The 25,355-nt window shown below is 52.3% G+C and overlaps 1 protein-coding gene across 4 annotated transcripts in view; it reads right to left on the bottom strand.

Annotated features, from left to right (window-relative positions):
* LHX6 (LIM homeobox 6) overlaps positions 1 to 25,355 on the bottom strand; it is a 41,002-nt gene that overhangs the window by 12,145 nt on the left and 3,502 nt on the right. The window contains exons 1-7 of one of the 4 annotated variants that reach the window (XM_054501623.2): positions 19,662 to 19,876; positions 16,942 to 17,162; positions 14,112 to 14,212; positions 13,803 to 13,898; positions 13,435 to 13,609; positions 9,412 to 9,515; positions 2,376 to 4,571 (exon numbers count right to left, since the gene is read on the bottom strand). In XM_054501623.2, coding sequence (XP_054357598.1) covers positions 4,551 to 4,571; positions 9,412 to 9,515; positions 13,435 to 13,609; positions 13,803 to 13,898; positions 14,112 to 14,212; positions 16,942 to 17,162; positions 19,662 to 19,714 — 771 coding nt within the window. In that variant the 5' untranslated portion in view covers positions 19,715 to 19,876 and the 3' untranslated portion in view covers positions 2,376 to 4,550. Of the gene's footprint in view, positions 1 to 92; positions 367 to 1,175; positions 4,572 to 9,411; positions 9,516 to 13,434; positions 13,610 to 13,802; positions 13,899 to 14,111; positions 14,213 to 16,941; positions 17,163 to 19,661; positions 19,877 to 25,355 lie in introns of those variants that run through there. The other 3 variants (XR_010123366.1, XR_010123365.1, XM_054501621.1) reach the window with 3 other exon arrangements.

Consider the following 25,355-nt stretch of genomic DNA (forward strand, 5'->3'; position numbering starts at 1 on the left):
CCTAGTAATTTGCGTTCCCAGCATTTCTCATGCATCTGAACATTTGAGAACCATCTCTTTATAATAATAGACAGATGTAATTGAGCACTAACCGGCGCAGGTAGTGCGTGTGCATTATCTCCGCTCCTCACAACAGCCTTGCAAGGGGAAGGCTTTTGCGGATGGGGAATCTGAGGTTCAGAGAGACAGAGTGACTTGCTTGGTCTCAGAGGGCAGTAGGACCTGATCACTGTGCCCAGTCCTGCAGCAGTCATGGGTTCTTAGTTTCTGTTTCTGGTTGGGCCAGTGAAGCCGCTTCCTCATCCCTCTTTTCTGCTTATCACTAGAGACAGAAACTAAAAACCATGGCTTCAGGCTGCTGAAAGCCTAAAACAAAACAGAACAGAAAAACAACAACAACAAAATAAGGTGGGTTGGACAAGCTTGTTAGGCCCAAGAATGATTACTCAGGCCTGTCTTTCCCTCTTGGCAGCTCCCCCGTTTGAACCTCACATCCTAAGCACAGAATCAGCATGATGCCATAGAAAGAATGTGGCTTTGGGGCTGGGTGTGGTGGCTCACGCCTATAATCCCAGCACTTTGGGAGGCCGAGGCCGGCAGATCACATGAAGCCAGGAGTTCGAGACCAGCCTGGCCAACATGGTGAAACCCCATCTCTACTAAAAATACAAAAATTACCCGGGCATGGTGGCATGTGTCTGTAATCCCAGCTACTTGGGAGGCAGAGACATGAGAATTGCTTGAACACGGGAGGCGGAGGTTGCAGTGAGCCAAGATCGCACCACTGTACTCCAGCCTGGGTAACAGAGCAAAACTCTGTCTCAAAAAAAAAAAAAAAAAGAATGCGGTTTTGGCATCATATAAAAAATGGTTATAACAATGCTTTAAAACAATACAGTAGCTGTGTGGTTAAATGAGATAATACAAGTAGGGGACCTGGCACATAGTAGGTATTCAATATGTGTTTGCTTTAAAGAACAACTTGTTAGTGGTGCATATAATCATTCCTCAAAATCATCCCGGAGGTCCCATTTGTCAGCTAAAAATCAGAAGAGGAAGCGATAACATGTTCCAGGGCCACACATGGGCCATATGCATCCTGGATCTTTGTCTAACTGTTCCTCCTTAGAGGTTGCTAGATCCTGTCACCTGCTATGCTCTGTCCCCTGGCTCACCAGGGCTGCCCAGTGGAGGCAGAACAGTGAGTCAGGCTTGGAAGGCAGGAGAGGAAATTGGATCTCAAACTAGGGACCCAGAGGCGTCATGCTGGGGCAGAGCCAGGAGCCAGCGGGAAGGGAGGCCTGGGCTCACTCTCAGCTGTGCCAGGGAGCAGACTTGGGAGGATCACCTCTCCCCAAGACGCCAGTCACCTTGGTAGATAGGGTTGCGCTCCACCGGTGGTTTCCAAACTGTATTTTGAAAACAGAAGGTACATTCATGTAAAGAAACACACAACTAAACTCATATATTTTCAAAGATACACATATATCTAAACACTTGAAAATGGATCGGAAGAGCAGATGCATGAGGAGCAGAAATGGAATCAGGGATGGGAGATTTAAAAACTAATAGAATAAAGAGAGGGGCCCTGCAGTCAGTGACTCATGTGCACCATGAGCTGAGGTTTCTGAGCAACTCATTTCTGTGCAGGGCCACAGCAGGCCAGGGAAGCCTCTGCATTCTGCAGGGCAGCTCTGCTCTCCACACCAGGAGCTTTGGCTTGAGCAAACGATTCTGCTGTGGAAAGAAATTTGACGACCACCAAAAAGATGCTCTCTCTCACTCCTCAGGTTATGAGGTGGCTCTGGAGCCTGACAAAACCACTATAAGACCCAGTCTTGTGCAGAACCTGGGGCCCTGCTGCCCGTTCCATATTCCCTTAACTTCACCTTATTAAATTCTTCCCCATCTTCCAAACAGGCTCCTCTGCACCTCCCTCCCTGCCCCACCCCCTTGCTTACCTATCCTGTGGCCCTCTCATCTGATAGGATCCAGCTCTAATACCCACCCCCTTGGCTCCCACGGTATTTGCCAGACTGAGAGCTCCTCCAGGGCAGGGTCTGGCTGGGAGCCTTTTCTGAGTGTGCAGAGCCAGCACAGGGCCCAGCAGAGAGTGTATGTTCAGAGACTGGAACAGAGGGCATCAAGCAGCCTGATTTCCTCCAAAGCTTAGATAAGAAGCAGGTGTGACTGAGTACTTACAGAAGAAACCCATCATCAGGCCTCCACAATCCATTGTTTACTAACTGGGAAATGGTACCCGTTTCCCAGGAAGGAGGATTACACTGTCCAGCAGCCCACATATTCTGGGAGCCAGGGACCTAAGCCCTTCACCAGAGAGCAGGAAAGAAATGGAATCCCATCATGTTCTGGATTTCAGTGCCAGCACTTCTACTTGCATTAACTTTATTACACAAATAAGACATTTACAAAGCACGACATGAAAGGTATGTAACAAAACAGACATTGGTTTTACAAAAAAAGTGCTTACAATTTTTTTTCCGTGTGTGTGTTTTCCCCTTTTTTTTGTATTTAAATAAATAGTCTTGATGGCCTGTACGTTCCCAGGCTGCTCTTAACAGGGTAGTGGAGACATGTTTGAACTGTCACATGCTACGGCCACATAATCCACGCAAGGAATAGACCCTGAGGAGAGGCTCAAGGCGGAGTGTATTGGGTGACCCTGGGCAGGGCTTGGTTGGCCACTTACCACATGGTTGCCACTGGGGCCTTGATGATCAGGAGCAAAAATCAAAGGAAAGATTTGAGCTCCCCAAGGCCAGGGATTGGGCCCTGGTTGCTCCTGTTAATGTCAGCACCTAGCACAGGGCTGGGCACAAGTTACCACTGGCTGAGTGCTGAGCTGAGCTGTACTCACCACGTTCTGAGTGGTGCCTGCTCTTTGCCCTCAGTCAGCTGTCACTGTCTTTGGAAGGGAGAGGAAGCAGGTTCCCTTCTTAGGCTGCACCTGTGCCTACCCCGCCTGTAGATCCCAGAGCCAGAATGACCTATAGGCTTTCATTTTAAGTGCCAGCGTCAAGCATTTGAACTCTGAAACCTTATCCAGACTCAGTGAAATAGAGCTGCCATTGATTAGCAATGTCTGCCATGGGTAAAAACAGAGACAATGGCTGCATATGTACCATGAACTTGCTTTCCCTGTCTTAGAGTCTCCTTCCAAAAGCAACATAACAAGTTAACCACAGCAGGAAGGCGGACTTGGGCTAAAACATGCTGATTAGCAACCTCTAGTGGAAAATGCATCAGGACACCAGGTAGTTCTAGAATTACAGGATAAGCTTGGGACAAATGGGCATCCCCTGAAAACATAAATCATGATCGTGTGTAGCCTGAGCCCTTTTGTTTGGGGTGGAAGAGTTGTAGCAGGATGGATGTTACACAGCTGTGTCTGGCCTCTGTTCTCAGGTGTGGGTGGGGCTGGCTCCAGGAAGTATTGATGGGGAAGCTCAGAGGCGCCAGTTGGAATCCTGAGCTTGGCACACTCACCTAGGCAATGGGCACCCTCTCTCTACTTAGAGATGGATCCAGGGTTAACATTCTGACTGCCATTTCACTGGGCTCTGTTCCCTCTCCCCTATAAGGGATCCCCCTTCCATCGAGAAGACCTGGCCCAAGCACCACTATGAGAGGTCAACAAGTGGCCAACAGGGGTCCCCAACTCTAACCTGTCCAAACATTCAGAAGAGTCATGGCACAGATCGAATACCATCGCTGCTATGTTTCCTACATATACGCTGGATAATTAGGTGGGGGTAGGGTCTCTCCCTGACCCCAAAGTTTTCTCTTTCCTCTCCTTAAAATGGCTAGTGCCTCTTCTGGTCCAATATGTCACCGCCCTCTCCTTGATTTCCAAACCAATGGGGGTCTTTCTTCTCCCCATTCCCTGTCTATCCCCTCTGCCTCCTAGTCTGGGCAGGCCTCCATCTCTGCCCTATTAGGCCTCTCAGGGTTGGTCACTGTCTCTTCTCTTTCTGAATTAACTTGACATAACCAGACAGATGGAAATGATAAAATTAGAACATAGCTTTCCTTTGGGGACATCCCACAAACACTGTAGAGTTTTCCAGACAAAAGGAACAGAGTGGATAACATTGGGGGTTGTCAGCTATTCAGAATTCAGAGATGGTTCCAAGGAAGTAGTAAATAAAGGCCAATGTGGGGGAAAAAACCTGTAAATGAGAAGGCCGTTGACGTCGCACAATTCAATTCCGCCTTTTGCTATTGTAACCAGCTGAAGTTGAAGAGGACTCCTGTTTAAATGGGAAAAACAGGCTGTTTCCACCCTGATTCCAGATTTCAGGGAGTTCTGCCTTCCAAGAGGAGGACTCTGTGGTGCTCCTGGTGGGTTCTGGTTCTCAGCAGGAGAGGGAAAGGCCAGGCCTCGGGAACCGACCTGGTGGTGGGCAGGATGGCGGACGGGGGTGGATGCGGAGGTGGGTGGATTCCTGGCCGCAGCTTGGACACTGGATCTCAGCGGCTGAGGGGCAGCTGTGGGGCGCCCACGGGCAGATGCGGAAGTGCCGGCAGCGTTAGTACTGAAAAAGGATGACCTGCAAGAGGAGGGCATGGGAGGTGGCTGAGCTGGGGGCCTGCCCCGCCCTGCTGCCCCCCAGAGAACCTCAAAGGCACAGAGAAGAAGGGTGAAGGGTGGGCTCAGGGCCCAGATCTGAGTTTAAATCCTGGCTCTGTCAACCGACTTGCTGTGGGACCTTGGGCAACTCACTTCACCTCTCTGAGCCTGTCTCCTCATCTTTAAAACAAGGATGACAAAATCTCTCTCTGAGAATCAGACAGATTCAATGAGATACAACAGCAGCAGCAAAAGCCTTCCGGGCATTTCACCCTGCACCTTCCATGCCTGATTTCATGGAAGCCGCACCACAGCCCCGTGAGAGAGTTCCCACATTCTATTTTACAAGGAGAGCACTCAGGCTCAAAGAGGTGGAAGCGAGTGAGCTCATGGGCACACAGCCAGGAGGAGGACCTGGCTCTGGAGGCCAGGCCTGGCTCACAGCAAGCTCTCCCTACCAAAGCACATCGCCTCGACCTTTCCAAGGTCACCGTGACCGTAGTGGCTGACTGCTTATTACCCACAGGGCCACGGGCTAAGCACTTCACATGCGCTTAATCTTCACATGCACGAAGCCTAGCAGTGCGTGGTTCAGACACACTGGGTGCCCGATACACAGTGGGAGATCAGGACTGTCTGTCCCTTTCCCCCTCCCACTCCCACCTCTAGCACTTTGTTGACATCTCACTGCTGCTGACACAGCCAGTTCCCTGAAGTTCAGGTCAAGGATCACTGGCTGGCTGGTCAATGGCAATGTGTCATTTCACAGTAAAGTGTGAGGGACATCTGGTGGGCATGACCACATAGCTGTTCCCTTTTCTGATGAGGAATGTTACTTGCCCAGAATTGGTTATCACAAGGAGGTGATGGAGGAAAGCAATGATGATGATCTCCATAATAGTGATCATGATCATAACCAACACCTAGGGGCATTTTCTGTGCACCAGGCTCCGTGCTGGGCTCCTTACACATATTATGCATTTATTCTCTGCAGCAACCCTACGGAGTGGGAACTATTATTATCCCCAGTTTGCAGATGTAGAAACTGCAGCTCAGAGAAACTAATTGCATTCCCAGATCTCACAGGAATGAGGTGGCAGAGCTGGGATTCTGAGCTGGCCTAACTCCAGAGTGGCCAGGGTGGGCACTCCTTCCCCAACCTGGCCACTGCTCCACTTTGGCCTCCAGAATGCCTGGCTTTTAGCCCTTATTAGGAAAGCCTCTCTCAAGAGTAGCAACCCTGGTAGGACCCTTCACCTCCATGGGCCTCAGTCTCCTCCACTGATCAATGACAGCTTAGCCCTGATTTCTAAGAACTTTCCAAGTGTTGGATTTGTGGGATCAGGGGACACAACCAGGAAGAAATGTGGCTCTGGAACCTCACAGGCGTGTGTGGCCAAATGACGATGCGGTAGAGGCAGGGGATGCTCCCCTGAGTGCTCAGAGTGCTGTTCTCCTGGCCAGGCCAGTGCTCATCTAGATGAGTGGGTTCAGGGGCCAGCCCCATGGGGACACTGAGTCTCCTCACAGCTAGGCAGGCTCAGGCCTGGAAGGACTTGGAAGAAAGCCCAGACAATCCTGTGCTGGCCACACACATCCCACACCCTGCCACCCACCAAGCCCCAGGAATTTGAGAGTTGTGGACAAGAAAAGTCCCTAGGAGCTGGCGGAAAGGCCTGACAGTGAGACGACAGAAGGTCATGAAAGAGGGAGAGACACTTTAATGCAGACTTTCTGGATGCAAAGTTGGGGACACAGCCCGGCAAGGGAAAACTCTGGCTCAGCAGCCAAATCCAGAAGCCAGAAACTGGCTATAGCCAAATCTGACAGCCCCCAGCGTGGCTCATCCCCCAGGCTGAATGAGACAGAACCACAAGCTTAGCTGAGCAACCAGGAGGCAAAGGCTCCTCTCCAAGCACTGAGCCCAGCCCTCTGTACCTCCAGGGCCCACTCCCTGCCCTCCATATAATGTCCAAGACCCTCTTTCCATGATCCTTTGTTCTGTGGCCCCTGTCGGCTCTCCCCACTTCCCTGGACCTCAGCCACACTGAACACCCCCCAGGGTCCCCTCCGGCCCAAGCTCCTCCATGCCTCTGGGCCTTTGCACATGCGGTTCTCTTGATGTGGAAAGCCCTTCTTCTTGTCCCCTGTCTCTCCCCTAGAGCTCACTGCCCCCTCTTCTGGGTCCTCTAAGGTCAAGTTTCTCGCCTACTCCAGCTGCCCATTCCCCTGCAATGTAGCTGCCCACATCCTGTGCTAAGCCACAAGCTCCCTGAGGGCAGGGATCATGTCAGCTCACTTCTGCAGTCCCAGAGCCAGGTCTAATAGGATGAATCCCCTCCCACAGGAAGGGACAGCTCTGAGGTAGGTGGCTCTAGGATCCAGGCCAGTTCTGCCCATACTCACATTGTGATTCTGGATGAGCACTGCTCTGTCTGAGCCTCCGTTTCTGCAAGTATGAAATGGAGGTCATCACAATCACCCTCCCAGGGAGACGATGAAGGATGAGGTCGGAGAGAGGGCTGTGCACACAATAAAGTGCTGCACAAAAGGAATTGATTACTGAACGACGCAGACTTCAGAGTCCGACAGACTCGCTGCATCCCTGGACAAGTCATGTCACCTCTCGGAATCTGTTTATCTCTTTACAATGAGAAGGCCATCTCTATGTCCACAAAGTGGCTGGGAGGTGTGAACCAGATACCATGTGAGAAGTAGCTGCCTTGAACAGAAGGAGCTCAACAAACAGCAGCTCTTCCCTATGATAGTGACAGTCTCAGCGGCGATGATGTTTCTGGGGCATGCTCACTCACTACAGATTCTGTAGGATTTTACGTTAGGCACTACCATTTACTTACAAATGTGTCTGTCCAGGGCTGTCTGTACCTCCACACCATACACGTTCTCCTGTGGTGCCCGGCACAGAGAGCTCAGTACATACTAGGTGTACTGAGCTCAATCAGGAGGCCGAGCCAGAGGTACCGTCCTAAAGGAGCTGTCCCCACCCCGGCTGCCCATTAGAATCACACAGGCTGAGTATTACACACGCAGATCCCTATATCTGACCCCAACAGACTCTGAGAGCGAGGCTTAGGAATCTCTTATTTTTACAAGCTGCCCAGGTGATTCCGAGCTCACTAACACCGGGATCTGCTGAACTGGAGGGCTCCTGACTCCAGCCCTAACACTCTGACCCTCTCCCTCCGAGCGACCGCCACACCCACTGACCTCCAGGGATCCCTGCCTCCTACTGGGTGTCCTCCAACCCAGCAGTCTCTGAAGACTGCTACAGTGATATTTCTGCAACAGGCCCTCCAGGACCCAAACTGCCACAGCATAAAATACAGACTCTTCCACCTGGCAGCCTCAAGGCTCTCGCTTTCCTCCTCTCATCCTCCTAGACGTGCCTGCCAACAATGCTGAATGGCTCAGGGTTCCCTGAGAGCTCTGGTGTCTCATGCCTTCCCTGATGCCTCAGCTTTCAGGCCTGGCCTTAGAGGTTGCCTCCTCTGGGAAGTCTTCCCTGCCTCTCTCCTTTGCCCCCTTCCCCCGCCCCAGCTCCCATGGCTTCCCCTGTCACACTGTATTGTAACTGTTGGGATCTGCCTCCCCCTCCAGACTCTGGCCTCCTCAAGGGCAGGGACCACACTTTACTCCTTTCCACTCCTGGCAACAGACTCAGGGATGCTGGGCACAGACAAGACATAGGAAATGTCTCCAAATAAACAAGTCAGTGAATTAAAAAATGCAAAGTTTGGCCAGGCACGGTGGCTCACACCTGTAATCCCAGCACTTTGGGAGGCTGAGGCGGGTGGATCACCTGAGGTCAGCAGTTCAAGACCAGCCTGGCCTACGTGGTGAAACCCCGTCTCTACTAAAAATACAAAACAATTAGCTGGGCATGGTGGCAGGCGCCTGTAATCCCAACTACTTCGAGAGGCTGAGGCAGGAGAATCGCTTGAACCCAGGAGGCGGAGGTTGCAGTGAGCTGAGATTGCGCCATTGCACTCCAGCCTGGGCGATAAGAGTGAAACTCTGTCTAAAAAAAAAAAAAAAAAAAAAAAGCAAGGTTTTCATCCAGTCTCTGACTTTGAGCTATCTGGGCCTCAATGTTCCCATTGCTAAAATGAAGGGTTGTCTGAGAGCACTGGCTTTCGAGGCTAACTGTGAGGTGTCTTGGAGCTGGTAGGGAGGTGAGGCTCCTCCTCTCCCCATGGTTTCAGAGCAGCTCCATCCACCTTCATCTGCACTGTGGACAAGTTTAAACAAAGGGTTGCATTGCTTCAGAAACAATACCTTGAAGCCCTGGAATGGGGACAGCTAAGCACCCTTTTAGAAGTGCAGTCCTAAAGCCTGAGACAACCAGAAATCCTGGCTCTACAGAGGAGGCCCTGCCAGTTGACCAAGGTCACTGGCTGGCCAGCTATCCCTGAATCCCATCAGCTCAGGATATTCACTCCCAACAGACAAGAATGAAAAGGAGAAACCAGTGAGATGATGGGAAGTGGGGGTGATGAGTGATATAAGCCCTCCCTGGAACTCAAAGCTTGAGTAAAGGAAATTTACAAATCTGAGACAGAGAAGGGCAAACTGCCAGCGGGGAGCTGCAAGCAGGCCTTCGGAGTGGCCATGCACACAGAAACGCCAGCAGCTGCCGCTCCAGTGACTGCTGTGGGGGTGCGGTGGGGGTCTCAGCAGGCCGGGCAGACAGGGTCTGCCACAGTGCAGCATGGTACCAAATCATTAACAGGGGATGCTGCCAGAAACCCATCCCCAGCAAGGTGGCTCTGACCCACCAGACCCAACCTGGCTCCATTTACCTTCTCACCCCGGTTGGAGAGCGGCCCATCCATATCGGCTTTGAGGTGGACGGGGGGTGCGGTGTAAGGCAGCCGGCAGTGCACCTGCCCGCACTGTACCTGACCTGTGGACGAGAGGATGCCTTGGAGCTCATCCCCCAGGCTGCACACAGGATCCCACCTGCCCCGTGCTCTCTACAGACTGGAGCCCTGAAACCAGTTTCATCTCTGCCACTTACCTCCTGGGTAGCCCTGGGCAAGATTTCAGTAGGGTTGGTTGTGATGATCTTTTTTTTTTTTGAGACGGAGTCTCGCCTTGTCGCCCAGGCTGGAGTGCAGTGGCGCGATCTTGGCTCACTGCAAGCTCCGCCTCCCAGGTTCAGGCCATTTTCCCCGCCTCAGCCTCCCAAGTAGCTGGGACTACAGGCGCCCACCACCATGCCCAGCTAATTTTTTGTATTTTAGTAGAGACGGGGTTTCACCGTGTTAGCCAGGATGGTCTTGATCTGACCTCATGGGGTTTCACCGTGTTAGCCAGGATGGTCTTGATCTCCTGACCTCATGATCCACCCGCCTCGGCCTCCCAAAATGCTGGGATTACAGGCATGAGCCACCATGCCTGGCCAATTGTGATGCTCTTTATAGTCTATAAAGAGCTATGTGAGAGTGAGGTATAACCATCTAGCTCATTGATAAACACTCCTAAATAAATATGTGTTTTCATATTCATGCGCATGTAAGCAAGGCTGTACGCTGCCTATTCAGGCCCTGCAAGCAAGGCTGTGCCCCATCTATTCAGATCCTCCCTCAGTAAGTTCATATCTCTTAGGTATCACCATGACTTTACCCATGCCTCTTAGAGGACTCTGTACTCGTATGTTACCTCTCTCTTTATAACTGCAACCAACACCAACACCTATCCCCTACCCTCCCTGTCTTCCTCCCAGCTTTATTTTATTTCCTTAGCACTTATCATCTGACTTAACTGCATTTTTTTTGAGACAGGGTCTCACTCTGTCACCCAGGCTACAAGGCAGCGGCATCATCATCTCTGCTCAGTACAACCTCTGCCTCCTGGGTTCAAGTGATTCTCCCACCTTAGCCTCCTGAGTAGCTGGGACTACAGGCATGTGCCATCATGCCCAGCTAATTTTTGTATTTTTTGGTATAGAGGGGGTTTCACCATATTGGCCAGGCTGGTCTTGAACTCCTGACCTCAAGTGATCTGCCCGCCTCGGCCTCCCAAAGTGCTGGGATTACAGGCGTGAGCCACCATGCCCAGCCTGACTTACTGCATATTTTTATTATTTATTTGATATTATCTGTCTTTGCCAACTAGAATGCAAGCTCCACGAGGGCAGGAATTTTTTGTATGTTTTCTAGATTCTAGATCTTTGTGGATTTCCAGCACCTAGAGTGAGGCATGGCATTTACTAGGTACTCTTAAGTATGTGCTGAATGAATTTCTATACCATATTCCAACATCTAAAACTGTTGGGGAAAGTCCACCTTTGTGTCGGATCCAAATTTCTCATGCTTCAGCCTGTTTATCACTACAGCGGAGAAGTCCATTGCTGGTCTCTTCTTTAGGCTTCATTCTCTTTGGTCATAGGGAAAGGGCATTGTAGAGACACTTACAACTGATATATAAACCAGGACAATTCACTGTGCCCTTCTGAGCCACAGTTCTCCCATTTGTAGAATAAAGGAGTTATATTAAATTGGGAGTTCTTCACCTGGGGTGTTCAAGGAGTCCATATACAACTTCAGATTACTTGGAAAATGTATGTACATCTGCATTTTTCTGGGGTCTGGTTCCAAAGCTTTTATCAGAATCCAAGCTCAAAGTCTCCAGGAAACTCAGTGTTCTGTGACTTTAGTTAACTGCAGAGCAAACTCTACAGAAAAACTCATTTTTCTGGGGTCTGGTTCTAACATTTTCATTAGCTTCCCAGCTTAAGGCTTCAGAAAATTCACAACTCCATGACTGTAGTTTACCATAGAGCAAACTGCTGTGGTGACTCTCAGTCAGTCATGCAGCAAGAGGTGCAGGTGCACACACCCCCAACCTCTTCTTCCCCAAGCTGAGTTCCACCACAAGGGGAAGAGGAGAGGGCACCTCAGCCTCTTCTCTAAGCAGCAAAGACAGATCTAAGTTTGGTCAACAGAGTGTATGGACAGAGTCCTGGCAGGGACTCTGGAGGTCATGGCCCCAAGTCTCCAAAGGAATCATCTAGATTTCTTATTGACTCCACACCAAGTATTAGCAGGTAGCTCAGACCCCTGGTACTTATAGAGCCCCTGATCCTTGGCAACTTTAACAGGCTCTGTGCAGCCTGAATATAGTCATTGTTTAGAAAAGAAAGGGGGAAAATGTTGCTCCTACTGAGCAGATAGTTCAGAAATGGAACTATATAAAGAGACATGGTTTCCAACTGGCAGCCTGGTACGAAGACAGGGCTCTACACTCCTAGTTCTGCCAACCAAGACCACTCCCACCATCACAAGAGCAGCCAATACTTATGCGGCACTTGCTGAATGTTGAAGATTTTCAGTTACCTCATTTGATGCTCAGAACACTGCTTTGAGATACTCTTGTCCTCATTTTTACAGATGAGGGAATGAGTATTCAAGAAAGCTAAGAAACTCACCCACTGTCACACAGCTAGTAAATGGCAGGGCTGGGATGTGAAGCCTGGCAATCTGACACCAAAGCCCACACTCGATCATTAAGGTATACCGGCTCCCACTAACTTACAGTGGGCCCTTGGTTTCCTCATCTATTCAAGGAGATGGTGGCCTCTGATGTTTAGAGACGCAGTCAGTAGAGTATATGGCATATGGTCAGTAAGCAGCAGTTCTCTGTCTGATTTCCTTTCTCTTTCCCTCTTACATGGAGCCAGAGAAGGGAGGATTTGTGTGTGTGTGCATCACAGTCATTTATATTTTTTTGGTCATGCCCAGCTTAGAGGAAACAATTGATGGGAACAACTTCAAAGGGAAAGACAATCTGTGATAGGCACCTGCTCAGCAGCAGATGCACTGAACACTCATCCTCCAGAAATCCCCGGGGCTCCTACCTCACTCCTCCAGGTTCCGGCTCACAAGTCACTTCACCATGACCCGCTTGCCCCTGCATCTCCGCCACAATGCTCCCTGCCACGGACATGCTTGCTCCCTCCCTGTTACTTTATCATCTCCACCATCTCCCATGCTGGAGCGCAAGCCCCAGGAGCACAAGCCCCAGGAGCACAGCAGCTTTGGTCTACTGTGTTCACTGTCGTATCCCAGTGCAAAGAACACAGAAGGCACTCAAGATATAGCTACTGAATGCATGAATGGTGTCTCACAACCCTGTGAGGCAGGCATTATTGACATCACAGGTTACAGATGAGGAAACCAGGGCTCAAGGAGGTTAGGTGACTTGCCTAAGGCCTCACAGCCCCGGACACTCCCACCACACTGGCCTTCTGCTCCCCAGAACACACCCATGCCACGATGCTTTCCGGACCAGGGCCTGCGTGCATTCCGTTCCCCCACTCCAGGTACCTCACTAAATCCTATCCATCCTTTGAGTCTCTGCTTGCTGAAAGGCAGCCCAGCCCCTTCCCTTCCACCCCGCAGTATCTCCAGTCACTCCTACCCAGCACCTTTCCTACAGGAATCATCCCACTTAAAACGACACGCTAATCTGCCTAGTTATTTTTCCATGCCCACCAGAACGCAGGCTCCACAGAGTAGGTACCTTGTCCATCCTGTTCTCACCCCAGTCTCCGGGCACTGGCACAGAGTGGGTGCTTTGAAAACATTTTTTGAATGGCTGAATCGCTTGCCTCTATGAAGGACCCCGCTCCACTGAGGCAGAGCCGAAGATTTGACCCTTCTATCCCCAACTCCTAAATCCAAATGACTTCGGGTCCCGCTTCTTCACCCACGAGGCTCCCTAAGGCCCCCCACCCCACGCCTCGGCCTCAGCCGCCCACGTGCGCTCCTCCGCGCCCCCTCCCCGCAGGCCCAGCGGCTCCCGGCGCTGCGGTTACTTACTCTCAATGTAGCCGTGCAGGGTGACCATGCGCGCCCGCTCGGGGCTGCTGAACGGGGTGTAGTGGATGTCGTCGGACAGGGCGGAGGGAAGGCGGGACGGGGGCGCCCCCGAGGGCGGCACTGGGTGTTGCGGCGTGTGCTTTTTATGACGCGCCCGGCAGTTTTGAAACCACACCTGGAACGACAGCCTCGGCAGCCTCAGCCCCGCGGAAGAGAGTCGGACGCGCCGCCGGGAGACCCCAGGCGGGACTGCCTCGTCGCCTCCTGGAGAAGGATGGCCACGTGCACGCACGACCCTCCGCGCCGAGCCCAGCTACGAGCTCCGGGGCGTGCCCGCGGTCCCCAGGCCCCGCCCACCCCCGTCCCACCTGGATGACTCTCCGGCTGAGGCCCGTCATGTCCGCCAGCTTCTGCAGCGTCTGAGCGTCGGGGTTGTTGTCCTGCGCGAACTGCGCCTGCATAACCTGCGGGGCGGGGAGGGCGGTGAGGCGCCCGCACGCAGAGACTCCGAGACCCCGGCCCAATCAGCGGCGCCAGCCCACAGGCCACGCCCCAGGCAGCTGCGGCCCCGCCCCGCCACTCGGGTCCGGGCCGAGGGGCGGAGCCAGGAGACATTGTCGGCCCCGCCCGCTTTCGGCCCGGCCCCCGCCCCCGCCGCTCACTGCTTGCAGCGGTACCTGCAGCTGTTCTGCGGTGAAGGACGTCCGCGCGCGCTTGGCCGGCTTGGGTTGACTGTCCTGTTCCGAGGGCACTGCCCCCTCCAACGTGAGGCCGTTCCCTGGGGGCGATAGAAGCAGCTGACCACGCGTCCCCATCTCTTCTAGTGGCAGCCTGGAAAGGACGGGGGTGGGGGGAGCTTGTCCCTGGAAGGGTCAGGAGCGGGAGTTGGCTGGGAGCAGGGATCCCAGAGTCCTAGTCCCTGAGCTCAGTCTTTGGGGAAGGGGTTTCTGAGCGTCCGCTCAGTACTGGACACTTCTTACACGACTGGACCACGTCTTACAGCCCTAAGGAGAGGTGGCGTTACCTCATTATACATGGGAGGAAACTGAGGCTCAGAGAGAAGGAAAGCCCCTGCCCTGGCCCTTTCAACTAGAATCTGAAAGCTAGCTGACCCTAATGCCCCAACTGGGCTCCCTGCTGGCGAAACTGGGGGACACCAAAGGCTAGAGGAGATAGGAAGCAAGCAAGTAACGGAACTATGCTCCTAATTTTATAAAAATGAGCGGAAGGAAAAAAGGTTGTAAGAATATATATACATCAAGGTGTTGGCAGTGGTTTACTTCCCAGGAATGTGATTATGGAAACTTCTTACTTTCAGTATTCCTGTAACTTTTGAGGTTTTTAAAAACAATCATATGTTGCCTTACTTCCCTAAGGTTTAATTTCGTTAACCGGAGTATATGTTAGATATTCTCTTTCCACTCATATTACTTTTACAAGCATACTAAAACACTGACCATATTCCCATTTTATTTCTAATACTTCATTGTTCTGAATATCCTCAAAATCTCAGAAAATTTCCATAAGCACAAAGAAGAAAATAAAAATCACTAGTAATTCCAGCACTCAGAAATAACCATTGTTCACAATTTATTGTAACTTTTTAATTAGGAAAAAATTATGTTGAAGGAAAAAAGCAAACACTGTAACATACATGGAAAAAATCTGAAAAGATACACATTAAAATATGAAGCAAGGCAGCATTTGGAGCAATCGTTATTTTCTTCTTTTTGCTTACCATCTTTTCTAATTTTTCTACAATGAACGTGTGTGTATGTGTGTGTGTGTTATGTTTAAAAAGTGAAACAGTAGCCAATACTGAGGGCTGATCAGTAAGAGAGATCGGAGGCCTCAGCTTTCAAGTTCCTCAGCATGTTAAGTCTGTGGACAGGTGTGGCTGTGAGAGCTAGGATGTAATTGGCAGGCTGTAACTACAGGTGGTCCTGGTTGGACCATGTGTGGAAGGAGCCTGTGGTCACTGATGGACCACAGTGTGGGAAAACTCTGACTCCTGGGTTTCCATGCCAGCTCTACTGCTGACTTGCTGACCACTGCAGATAATTTCATTACCCACCACTGCAGATAAGCAGGCAGCAGGTGAAACCCAAGTTCACTAGATGCCCCCTTAGACCCACTTAGTCCTGATCCTGGCAGGAGAAAATGATGGCCCCGGTATGGCCATGGCCAGGAACACTCTGGCGGTCCCTGACTAGTCCCCAGGCTGGGACCTAGAAGTTGAGGCAGGGTGGTTCATACTCTTCCCCAGAAGAACTGGGGATTGGGCAAACACTCTGTGGTATTAATGTCCCCTAGGAAAGCAGGCAGGGCAAGGATTGGTGTGTTGGTTTTTTAGATGGGAAACTCAAACAGAGGCAGCTACATCCCAGAAGGCTCCTTGGCTTTATGAGATCTGATTAAGGTGCCCTAGAGCTTAGGGCCAAGGTGGTATGGTATGGTATGGAATGGTATGGTATGGTATGGTATGGAATGGTATGGTATGGTATGGTATGGTAGTTAAGAGGCTGGGCTTTGGAGCTAGGCAAATCTACTGGTATACTGGTATGTAACTTTTGGCAAATCCTGTTTCTTCTTCTGTAAAATGGGGCCATGCCACCTACTTCCTAGGGCTGTTGTAACGATTACATAAGATAATCCCTGTTACAGAGAAGTTAGCAGCTTTCACAGACCCTAACAGGCAAATTAGAGAAAGAGTCCCTGCCTCTTCCCACAGCCAAGCACTGTCCTTTCCCAGCTCCATCCCGTCTGTGACTCAGTCCCCAGGATCCCTGGAAGACCTGGATCTTGTTCCTGGGCAATCTGGGGAATCACAGTGTCAGAGCCAGAAGAGATTTAGGGATCATTCTAGTCCAGTATCTGTCTTGCACAGATGTGGGGACTAAGGCCCAGAGAGAAAAGGAAACTTCATATGTCAACACAGTATGTGAGAGCCTGGTCTCCAGACTCAGAAACCTGGTCCTTTCCCCATATAGTTAGAGACCCTGGTCCAGGATGAAAACCCCTCCTCAAACCTCTGGCTTGGAGCTGCTAGGATAGGAATTGGGAGAATGGGAGCCAAGTCATCTCTCCAGGACTGGCCCAAGCCTGGTCCCGGGCAACTGGAGGGGATGAGCCCCCAGGCCAATGAGATCTCTCCAAAGGTGGAGTAGGCTGCCCGATTATGAGAACCATCTCTAGGGTTCACTGAATGCCTCCCGGCTTTACAACACATCAGCTAGCTCATCTATCTTTGGGAAGGTGTTCTGTCGTTAACGCCATTTTACTGATAAGGAAACATAGTTGCAAAGGAGGGCAGTGACCTCTGACTCCTAAGCAAAAGATCGACCCGGAAGTGCAAGATCTGTGCGCCGCCCCACCCCTACGCTACCTGAGGGACGATACCAGGAGGGCCCAATCGGTAGAGGAGTGTGGGTGGTTCCTGGGGTGCTGGGGTGGGATGGGATGGGAAAGGGTTGGGGGCAGAGGTGCCAGGCGGAGCAGGTTGGGTACCGTTCTCGGCGGCCCTCTTGAGGTTCTCAATCATGGTGTCGTAGTGGATGCGGCAAAGCACCTTCTCCTCGACCAGGCCGAACTCCTCACCAGTGGACAGCTGGCGCTTGCACGAGAAGCAGGCGAAGCAGGCCAGGTGGTAGGCGTTGCCGCGAGCTCTCCGCACCCAGTCGCTGGCGTAGATCTGTCGGCCGCACCGGGCGCACTTGGTCCCGAATCGGCTGCAGATCGAGAGGACAGGCACGGGGTGTCGAGACTCAGACGGGCCAACCTTCCTCCTTCCACAACCCAATGGCCCGCCAGCCCCCAGGCTCCTAGCCTCTAAGTCTTCAACTCAGGCATTAGCCTTAGCTTGGACGCACCAACTCTCTACACCTAGTCCCAGCTAGGAGATGAACTGGTGGGTGATTTTTATTTTCTTCTTGGTGTTTTTCTGAATTTTCCAAATTTTCTACGATGGTCACTTACATTTGCATATTAATTTGTTTGTTAAAAATACATCACAAGTTAGAAAAAATACAATAATAGTAATAATAGGGAAGTTGTTGAGCACTTACCACTTGCCCAGCAAGATTCTAATTGTTTTAGGTTGATTATCCCAATTAATCCTCATTTTGCAGGTAAGGAAAATGGGGACCCAGAGAGGTAAAGTAACTTGCAGGAGGTCACACGGCTGGCAATGATAGGAACCCTAGCCATCCTGACTCCAGAGATGAATATAAGCTATAGCGCCAGCTGTACAGAAGTGCAGTTTCTTAGATGAACAGACAGATAAGCACTTACTGGCTGTGTGACACTGGGCAAACTGTTTAACTCTGAGTTCTCATTTTCCTTGTCCTGCACTGAACTAGACGACAACAGCAATGACTACTACTGTTCGTTTAGTGCTTTGCAGTTGGCTAAGTACCCAGCAAGTCCCTCTGGAGGCTGTGACATTCTATTAATAATACTAAATGTTAAAAAGATAAAAAGCCCGGATCGAATATCTTCCTGCCCCTTAAGCCTTCCTTGATTCTATGACTTCTCCTTCTCCCTTCTGGTTTTGTAGTCTGGCAATTTGGGTGCAGCTGCCTCCAACACCAGACTGGAAGCCCCTCCAGGAGGCAGCAGAGTCTGGTTTACTCCATCCCAGAAGTCAGCCCAGGGCCTGATCCTGGGCACCAGGGAAAGTGTGTTCTTTAAAGCGGATGACTCACCTGTGACTCTGTCCCAACCCTGGCAGCTTGTTTCCTCTGGTACACCCTCTATTGCAGAGAATGGTGCCACCACTTGCCCAGCCCGTGAAGCTTCAAAATCATAATCATGCACTCCTCTCTCTCCTCAACCCCTCATCCAGCCAATCATCGATGCTGTTGGTTCTGTTTCCCAAGTATCTCTGGGATCCATCTCCTTCTTACCATCTCCACTGTTGCCCTCCTAGGCCAGGCTCCCATCATGCAACCCTCACTGTCAACCTTCTCCCCGGTCTCCCTTTTTCCAGTCTCGCCCCTGCCAACCCATGCTCCACAGAGCAGTCACAGCAAAGTTTCCAGCATGCACATGAAATCCTGTTTCTGCCTTGCTTACAATCCTATGGTGTCTCCACTCTATCCTCAGGATCTGGTCCAAAATCCTTGGGGTTTGCAAAACCCAAGCGACCACATCCTCTTCAGGCCCATCTCCTCCCTAACCTTCAAGATATGCCGCCCCACCATCCAGGCATGTGTCCCAGTGAGCCACAATGGAAGGTCACTCCCAGGTCTTTATGGCCTCCTCTGAAGCACTTTCCCACCCCCAGGCCTTTGCACTGACCTACCCTCCCCCAGAGTCCCACGGCCCCCTGCACCGCTCTCTCAGCGCTGACCACACTGGTTTGTAAATGTTTCGTTTCTGGCTCTTCTCTTCCACCCCTTCCACCTTCCTAGAGTTGGGGGCCCGGGGTTGGGGGTGGGGAACCAAGAAGATATGCCTCTGCATCCCCAGGGCGGGCACCCCTCCACCCGGGGGAGCATTCGGAATCGCTTGTGTGTGCACGGAGGAAACAGTCCGGCAAAAAGGCTCTGGTTACAGCCTGCCTGCCTTGGCAAATTCAAGCAGCTGTCGGTTGAAAAAAACAGCGTTGGGTTGGACTGAGTGCAGGAGCCCAGAGGCTTCTGCCAGTCTCCGCTCGCAGATTCAACTCCAACCCTACTGTCTCCAACAAGGAGCGCGACAGGACCCTTCCGCGGGCGGCGCGGTTCCCTCAGGAGGCGCTGAGCACCTTCGTTGAGTCCACCGCTCCCCTAAGCAGAGGCGGTTCCGGACCTCGGAAACGCGGCTTCCCCAACGGAGTGCCCAGCCCAGCCCAGGGTCTCTGTTCCCCGTCCCGCAGTAAAGGGGAGAGGAAACAGCTTTGCCCGACCCAGCCTACTCTCCCACGAAGAGCGGACCCCGGGTTCCGCCACCCGGCTGGTGGTATCCGGATTGGGAGCACTTTCTGGCCTCTGAGGCGAGGCTGGCTTCCGATTATTTGTGCTTCAGGAGGAGGGGGAGGCCAGCCGCGCTCAGAGCCCTTACTACGGGCCGGGGTCCTGGGGCTCAACGTTGCGCCCACTCGGCTTCGTCGCAACCCGGTGAGGTGGGGACTCTGGCATCCGGTTTTCATACGAGGAATCGAAGGTTCAGAGCCGGCGAGTGATTTGCCGGAAACTCCACAGGGTATGGGGCTGGGGTTGAGGCCCCCTCCAAGGTGCAAAAAGTACCTAGAACCTGCGGAGCAACTGGACTGGCGACGAGGAAAGCTGGAATCCCGCATGGATGAACAGGAAGCGGGGCTGGTCTGGCAGCGCCGCGTCCTCACTCCGGGCCGCTGATTCTGGAATCTCCAGCGCGCCGGGCCAAGGGCCCACCCTCTTGGAGAAGGCGGTGAGTGCGTCCTCAGGGAGCGGACAGAGCCGGAGCAGGGAAGGTCATGGCCATCGGAAGCCGGGCAAGAGCGGCTGAGCTTTCTGTGCGCTTGGCTCGTGGGATTCTTTCCCCTTGGCCAGGGACACGTCAAAGACTCTCCGAGCACCGCGATCTTCCTGCCCCGCGAGTCCCCGACGCCCGAGTCCGTTCTGCGCCTGCACAGGTAGGTCACAGTGTCCTCATACCCTTGGTCCGAGGTAGGCGCCGCTAGTCAACTCTCAGCAACTTTCTCATGCTCCGCGTGTCTCCCGAAATGCTGGAAGCTGTCCCAGCTCTAGGATCCTCCTGTGCTCCTCGTGGCTCAGCTCAGTTTACGAAATCGTCCTCGCGCCGGATCCTTGAGGTGCGGTTAGCGGGGATTACGTAGGTTTGGTTGCATTGCAGACTGCCCTGCAGCTTGTCCCTCACCCAGGACAGGAGTCAGCAGCACGAAGGGCGCGAGGAGGCTTATCGATCCAGGCTCTGACAAAACGACAGACTCCTTCCCAGGCGGGCTGCGAGGCCGGAGCCACCGGATTCCAGAAACAGCGAAATCGGCGGCGGAGACAACGAAACTTCAAGAAAGAGGTGTGCAGGAACTGCCACCAGAGCACCAGAGGGATTAGGGGGTGTGTCCACTGCCGACTCAGCCTTGTTGTGAGGTCCAGGCCTTGCGTCCCTGGATCCCGGCGTGTGAAGGGCCTGGGTGCAAAGGATGCGCGGCGCTTTGGGGAGAGGTGTTCGACAGATACTGCTCATCCTGGCAACTGCTAAAAGGAGTAAGGTGGGCGTCGCGCACCGCAGTGCCCTCTACCCCCTGAAAGGAGAGCAGAGATATCTGGGTACTCGTGGTTATATGAAGGGAGCTCTGCGCCCTTGACCAAGTCAGACTCACTTTCCCAGCCTACTATGCTGGATACCTAGTAAGCGCTTGGTAATTATTTGTTGGATGAATGAGCCTCAGCGAAAGAGCCCATCTGAGTTTCACCTCGACCCCTTCTCCCACTATTAAGCTACCCCTTTTCTGCACAAGGAAACCAAACCTCAGAGTGGAAACGCCAATGTTAGTTACCAAGCTATTGAGCCGAGAGGCCGAAACTCAAATGGAGTTTCACTTATGTTAGGTTCAAGACGTTCTTGAAGGCCTTAGATCCTGTGAGGCGAACAAGGTGTGTGGGAGGTGGAGCCCTACCTATTCTCTCTGCTTCTTCCCTTCTAGGTAAACCCGTAGGGGAAGAAGCCAGAGGGGGGAAAAAAACCCAGAACCAGCAATTAAGAGGTTAAAACGACCGCTTCTCGGAGGTCCCGGCCCCGAGGCTCCTCCCCCAGCTCCCCTCTCGGCTCCCCCAACATCTGTCCCCCAACAGCTGGCCGCCGCTGGGCCGCTCTCTGCCGCGGTGGGGGGCCGCTTCCCGCTCCGCGCTTCCCCTGGGACCCTCGCTCTGCGGGAGGGGGTAGGGTTCTCCCGCTGGAGCCCGCGACAGAGCTTGGGCTCAAGGCGGAGGGCCAGAGAAGGCTAGGGGCTTGCCTGAAGTCGTTTGGGCCTAGCTGGGAAGAGGAACTTTAGCCTCCAGGGCACTCACTGAACACCCACCCCCATAAACACAAGCGGAGGCAGTTAACCCTTTACTCCCCACTCCCATTGTCAGAAGGCAGGAGGGCCAGGGACCGCAGTGACCTGATATTGACAAAGGTGCTCCATTCACAGGCCTCTGAGGTCACTCCTGCCCAAGTGTTGCAAGATCACCCAGGGAGCCACACATCAGAAAACACAGCGGGTGTGCCAACCAAACTTGGCAGGGACTCTTAGGATCAGCAGAGAGGGGCCCCACGATGCATAGACGGGTGGCTGATATATCTCACCTATAGAAGAGTATGGGGGTGTTTAGGGGCAGGGATGGTGGAGCCAGGCAGCTGTAGGGCTTATCTAGTCTCTACCACTTAGCCGTGTGACCTCATCTCTCAGGGTCTCCGTTCCTCGATCCCACCCCCATGCCACCATAATGTAGGATTATGAGAGTATCATACACACAAGGTGGACCTGAGAATTAAACGAGATAAAGCAGGTAAAGGGTTAGCCCAGTTCCTGGCTTGGACAAGAACTCCATACATTCTGATGACTGGTATCCTGTGTGACTGTAAGCAATGGCACTTTCCCAGGACATTAGTCTCCCCAACTATACAACGGGCATGATGTTCCAGCAGGCTGAGGAAGCCAGGTGGGCACTGCAGATCGGGCCATGCCCTATTGTAGAGCAGCAGCTGCAGGTATGTCTGGGGCTGTGGTTGTTGGTAGCAGGGGAAATGTGAATGTCCCAGAAAGGAGCACTATTTTTCCTCCAGAATTTTCTTCCATTTTTGGAAGAAAACAGAAACAAAAATGGTCTTCACAAAAAGGTGAAGAAATTAAGAGTCCTATCACATTTTTCTGTTGGTATTTTTTTTTCCTGCTGGAAATCTCAGGGAGTAAGGGGAGGTAGGGATCCGGCTGAACCCACAAGGGTTGGTAAGGACCCTGTTTAGAGTGTGAATTGGAGACACTGAGGCAGAGTCCAGTGGCCTGGCCAAGGACACGCAGCCAATGAGAACCAACCTCTCCCAACAATGCAAATGAGCCAGGAGCAGCACTGGACCTCCAATGTCTCCTCTAAGCTTTGCAGACTCTCTCCCTGGTGAACTTGGAGTTCCTTCCTAACCTTTAATTCCCTGAGCCACCAGTGCTAGGTCTGCCAATGGAGACTGAAGGAGGGTCTATAAGATGATGTCAAGGAGGGACAAGGTGGGGGATAGAACCTAGGTGACCCTCTTCCCTGGGGAAAATATCAGAGGTTAGAGGACCATGGGATCTCCATGCTCCCCCTCCATGTGGCCTTGGCCACTCCCTTCCTCCCCCTTGCCCCATTGGGAGCTCTTGGCCTCTCTTTGGTCAGAGTGCTCCAGTCCACATCCTACCAGACCCTTGACCCCGGGCTTCAGGAAACAGAAGCCTAGAGAATCTCAGCATGTGACCCCTCCCTGGGACCCAGCTCCTTAGAGGAAAATTCTGCCTCCCACGCCACCATTCACACTCTCTCCAGGAAGAGCTTCCTCATAGCAGCCACCCAGAGCTTGGGCTGCAGTGCAGTGCAGACAATAGTCATTGCCTGGCACTCGACCGGCTTTTTCTTTCCCTTTTTGTGGGTTTTATTATTTTTGTTACAGGTGGGGCTGCCAGGGATGGGTTATGCCTGCAGGGAGAGAAATGATCAGAAGAGCCACAATTCTGCCCTCGACCCAGGGAATGTGAGCTTTTACTGCCTCCATTTTCTTAACCAGAAATCTGGTTTAGTTTTGCTTTCAGGGCTCTTGTCATTGGAAAAAGATTAGTGCTCAGAACCTGCAGCCCAGAAATGGCTCAGTCCCATCCCTCTAGGCAGGCTCTGCTCCTCAAGCTGCGTGGGGAAATGCCATCGTGGGCTTGTGCCCAGCATCCACCCTGCCAATGATGACAATAGTGATAATCAAGGCATTCGTACCAACCGCCATTTAGGGCGCCTTCATAGAGACTTCCCCCCAACAGTGGCCTCTTTGGCAGCTCTGGGAGACAGCCTTGGAAAGGGTGGACTAAGGGCCGAGAGATGCAGCAACTTGCGAAGGTCACTACTGGCCAGACTGGGCCAAGTCTCCTGCCTCTTCCCACAGTGGCTGCACACCCTACTCTCTACTCCATTGCAGTAGGAAGAGGACTCCAGAATAAGGGGAGGCTCTGAACAGCGGAGTCAGGATCTGTGTTTTGACTAGTTTCAAGGTCTAGTAAAACACAGTATCCAAGGAGGCTCAGTCCAGCATGGGCATGAGCTAGGGCTGGAGAAGCAGAAAAGAAATTTGGGCAAGTAGTGAATAAGACTGCCAAATCTATTGTTAGCAGAGCTGGGAGAGATATCCTAGTGGTGCCTTAGTCTATGGGAGAGACCCAGACACCATTCTGCTGGGTTCCCAAGCTGGCACCTTGAATTTAGTAGCTGATGAATCTAAGGAGCCCCCAAGCATCATCTGGCATGTTTTTTTGTATGTTTGTTTGTTTGTTTGTTGAGACAGAGTCTCTCTCTGTCACCCAGGCTGGAATGCAGTGACGTGAGCTTGGCTCACCACAATGTCTGCCTCCCAGGTTCAAGTGATTTTCCTGCCTCAGCCTCCTGAGTAGCTGGGACTACAGGCACGTGCCACCACATCTGGCTAATTTTTGTATTTTTAGTAGAGATGAGTTTCACCATGTTGGCCAGGATGGTCTCCATCTCCTAACCTTGTGATCTACTGGCCTTGGCCTCCCAAAGTGCTGGGATTATAGGTGTGAGCCACCGCACCCGGCCCATCTGGCATGTTTTATACAAACTGGAGTCAGGTCTAGAGCAGGGAGGTGGCTAGACAGTGACTGTAACCTCCATTTCCTGTCCTGGCCAAACCAATACTCAGGTGGGACAGTGAGAGGAGACATCACACTCTGGTTGCACACCATTAACCCCTTTCTGACTACACACACACACACACACACAGACACACACACACAGCCATCCAGATTCACAAATATGTTCATATCACCTCCTTCATCCCTCAGTGCCTGGGTGGAGACCCTTAAGCAGGAATGCCCCCTCAGAAGAGAGGGTGGGAGTGGAATGATGGGATTTCAGAATCCCCTCACCTCACCCTCTCACCTCCAGATCCTAGTCCAGATGTAATCCTGTCCTCACCACTTTGCGTGCGCGTGCACGCACACACACACGCACACACACAGTCTCAACATTCACATACAGACACCCACACTTGACACCCACACATGAACTAAAAGACAAACATTGGTCCATAAAGGAACACACATGCTATCTACACACCCCCAACCCTGCCCAGTGATGCTTTCCCCAGCACTACTGCACAGATCCCAGACAATACAGACACACAGGCACTCCTTGCACACTGAGTCCTAGGCCACCTGGTTGAGCTGCCCCCACCCCACCCCAGCTGCACACTCTTTCACATCCATCCCATAAAGGAAGAGTCCGTCTCTTTAACCATGCTTCTCATGGTTTTTTCACAGTACCCTTGCCCCAAATGCTGCCAACCTCCCCCTAGACTCAAGATCTTCTCTTTCCAGATCCCTGGAGGCTCAACGCCAGTGCACAGGAGGAGATTGCCTTCCACCATATTCCCTGACTCCCAGAGGCTCTTTCTAGGGCAGGGGTCTGGCCAGGAAGACTGAAGCCATGACATCTTCCTATGCAAGGATAGGAAAGATGTCTGTGGGTTGGAGGGTAGTTATAGGGAAGCAGCTTTCTCCACTTTTTGAGAACGCACTTGGGAACAAGCATCCCTCTCAGGAACCAATTCTCCACCATTCTCCTCTGATCCTATAGGCCTGGTGGTCCAAGCCTCAGGCTGGTTGATGCCTCCCACTGGGATCAGCAGACAAGGCCGTGACCCTGCAGTGACCTCGACCCCATAATCAGGTCAGGTCCGGGCTTCATGGCTAGAAGCGA

The sequence above is a fragment of the Pongo pygmaeus genome, chromosome 13 (assembly GCF_028885625.2).
Source record: "Pongo pygmaeus isolate AG05252 chromosome 13, NHGRI_mPonPyg2-v2.0_pri, whole genome shotgun sequence".
Lineage (NCBI taxonomy): Eukaryota > Metazoa > Chordata > Mammalia > Primates > Hominidae > Pongo > Pongo pygmaeus.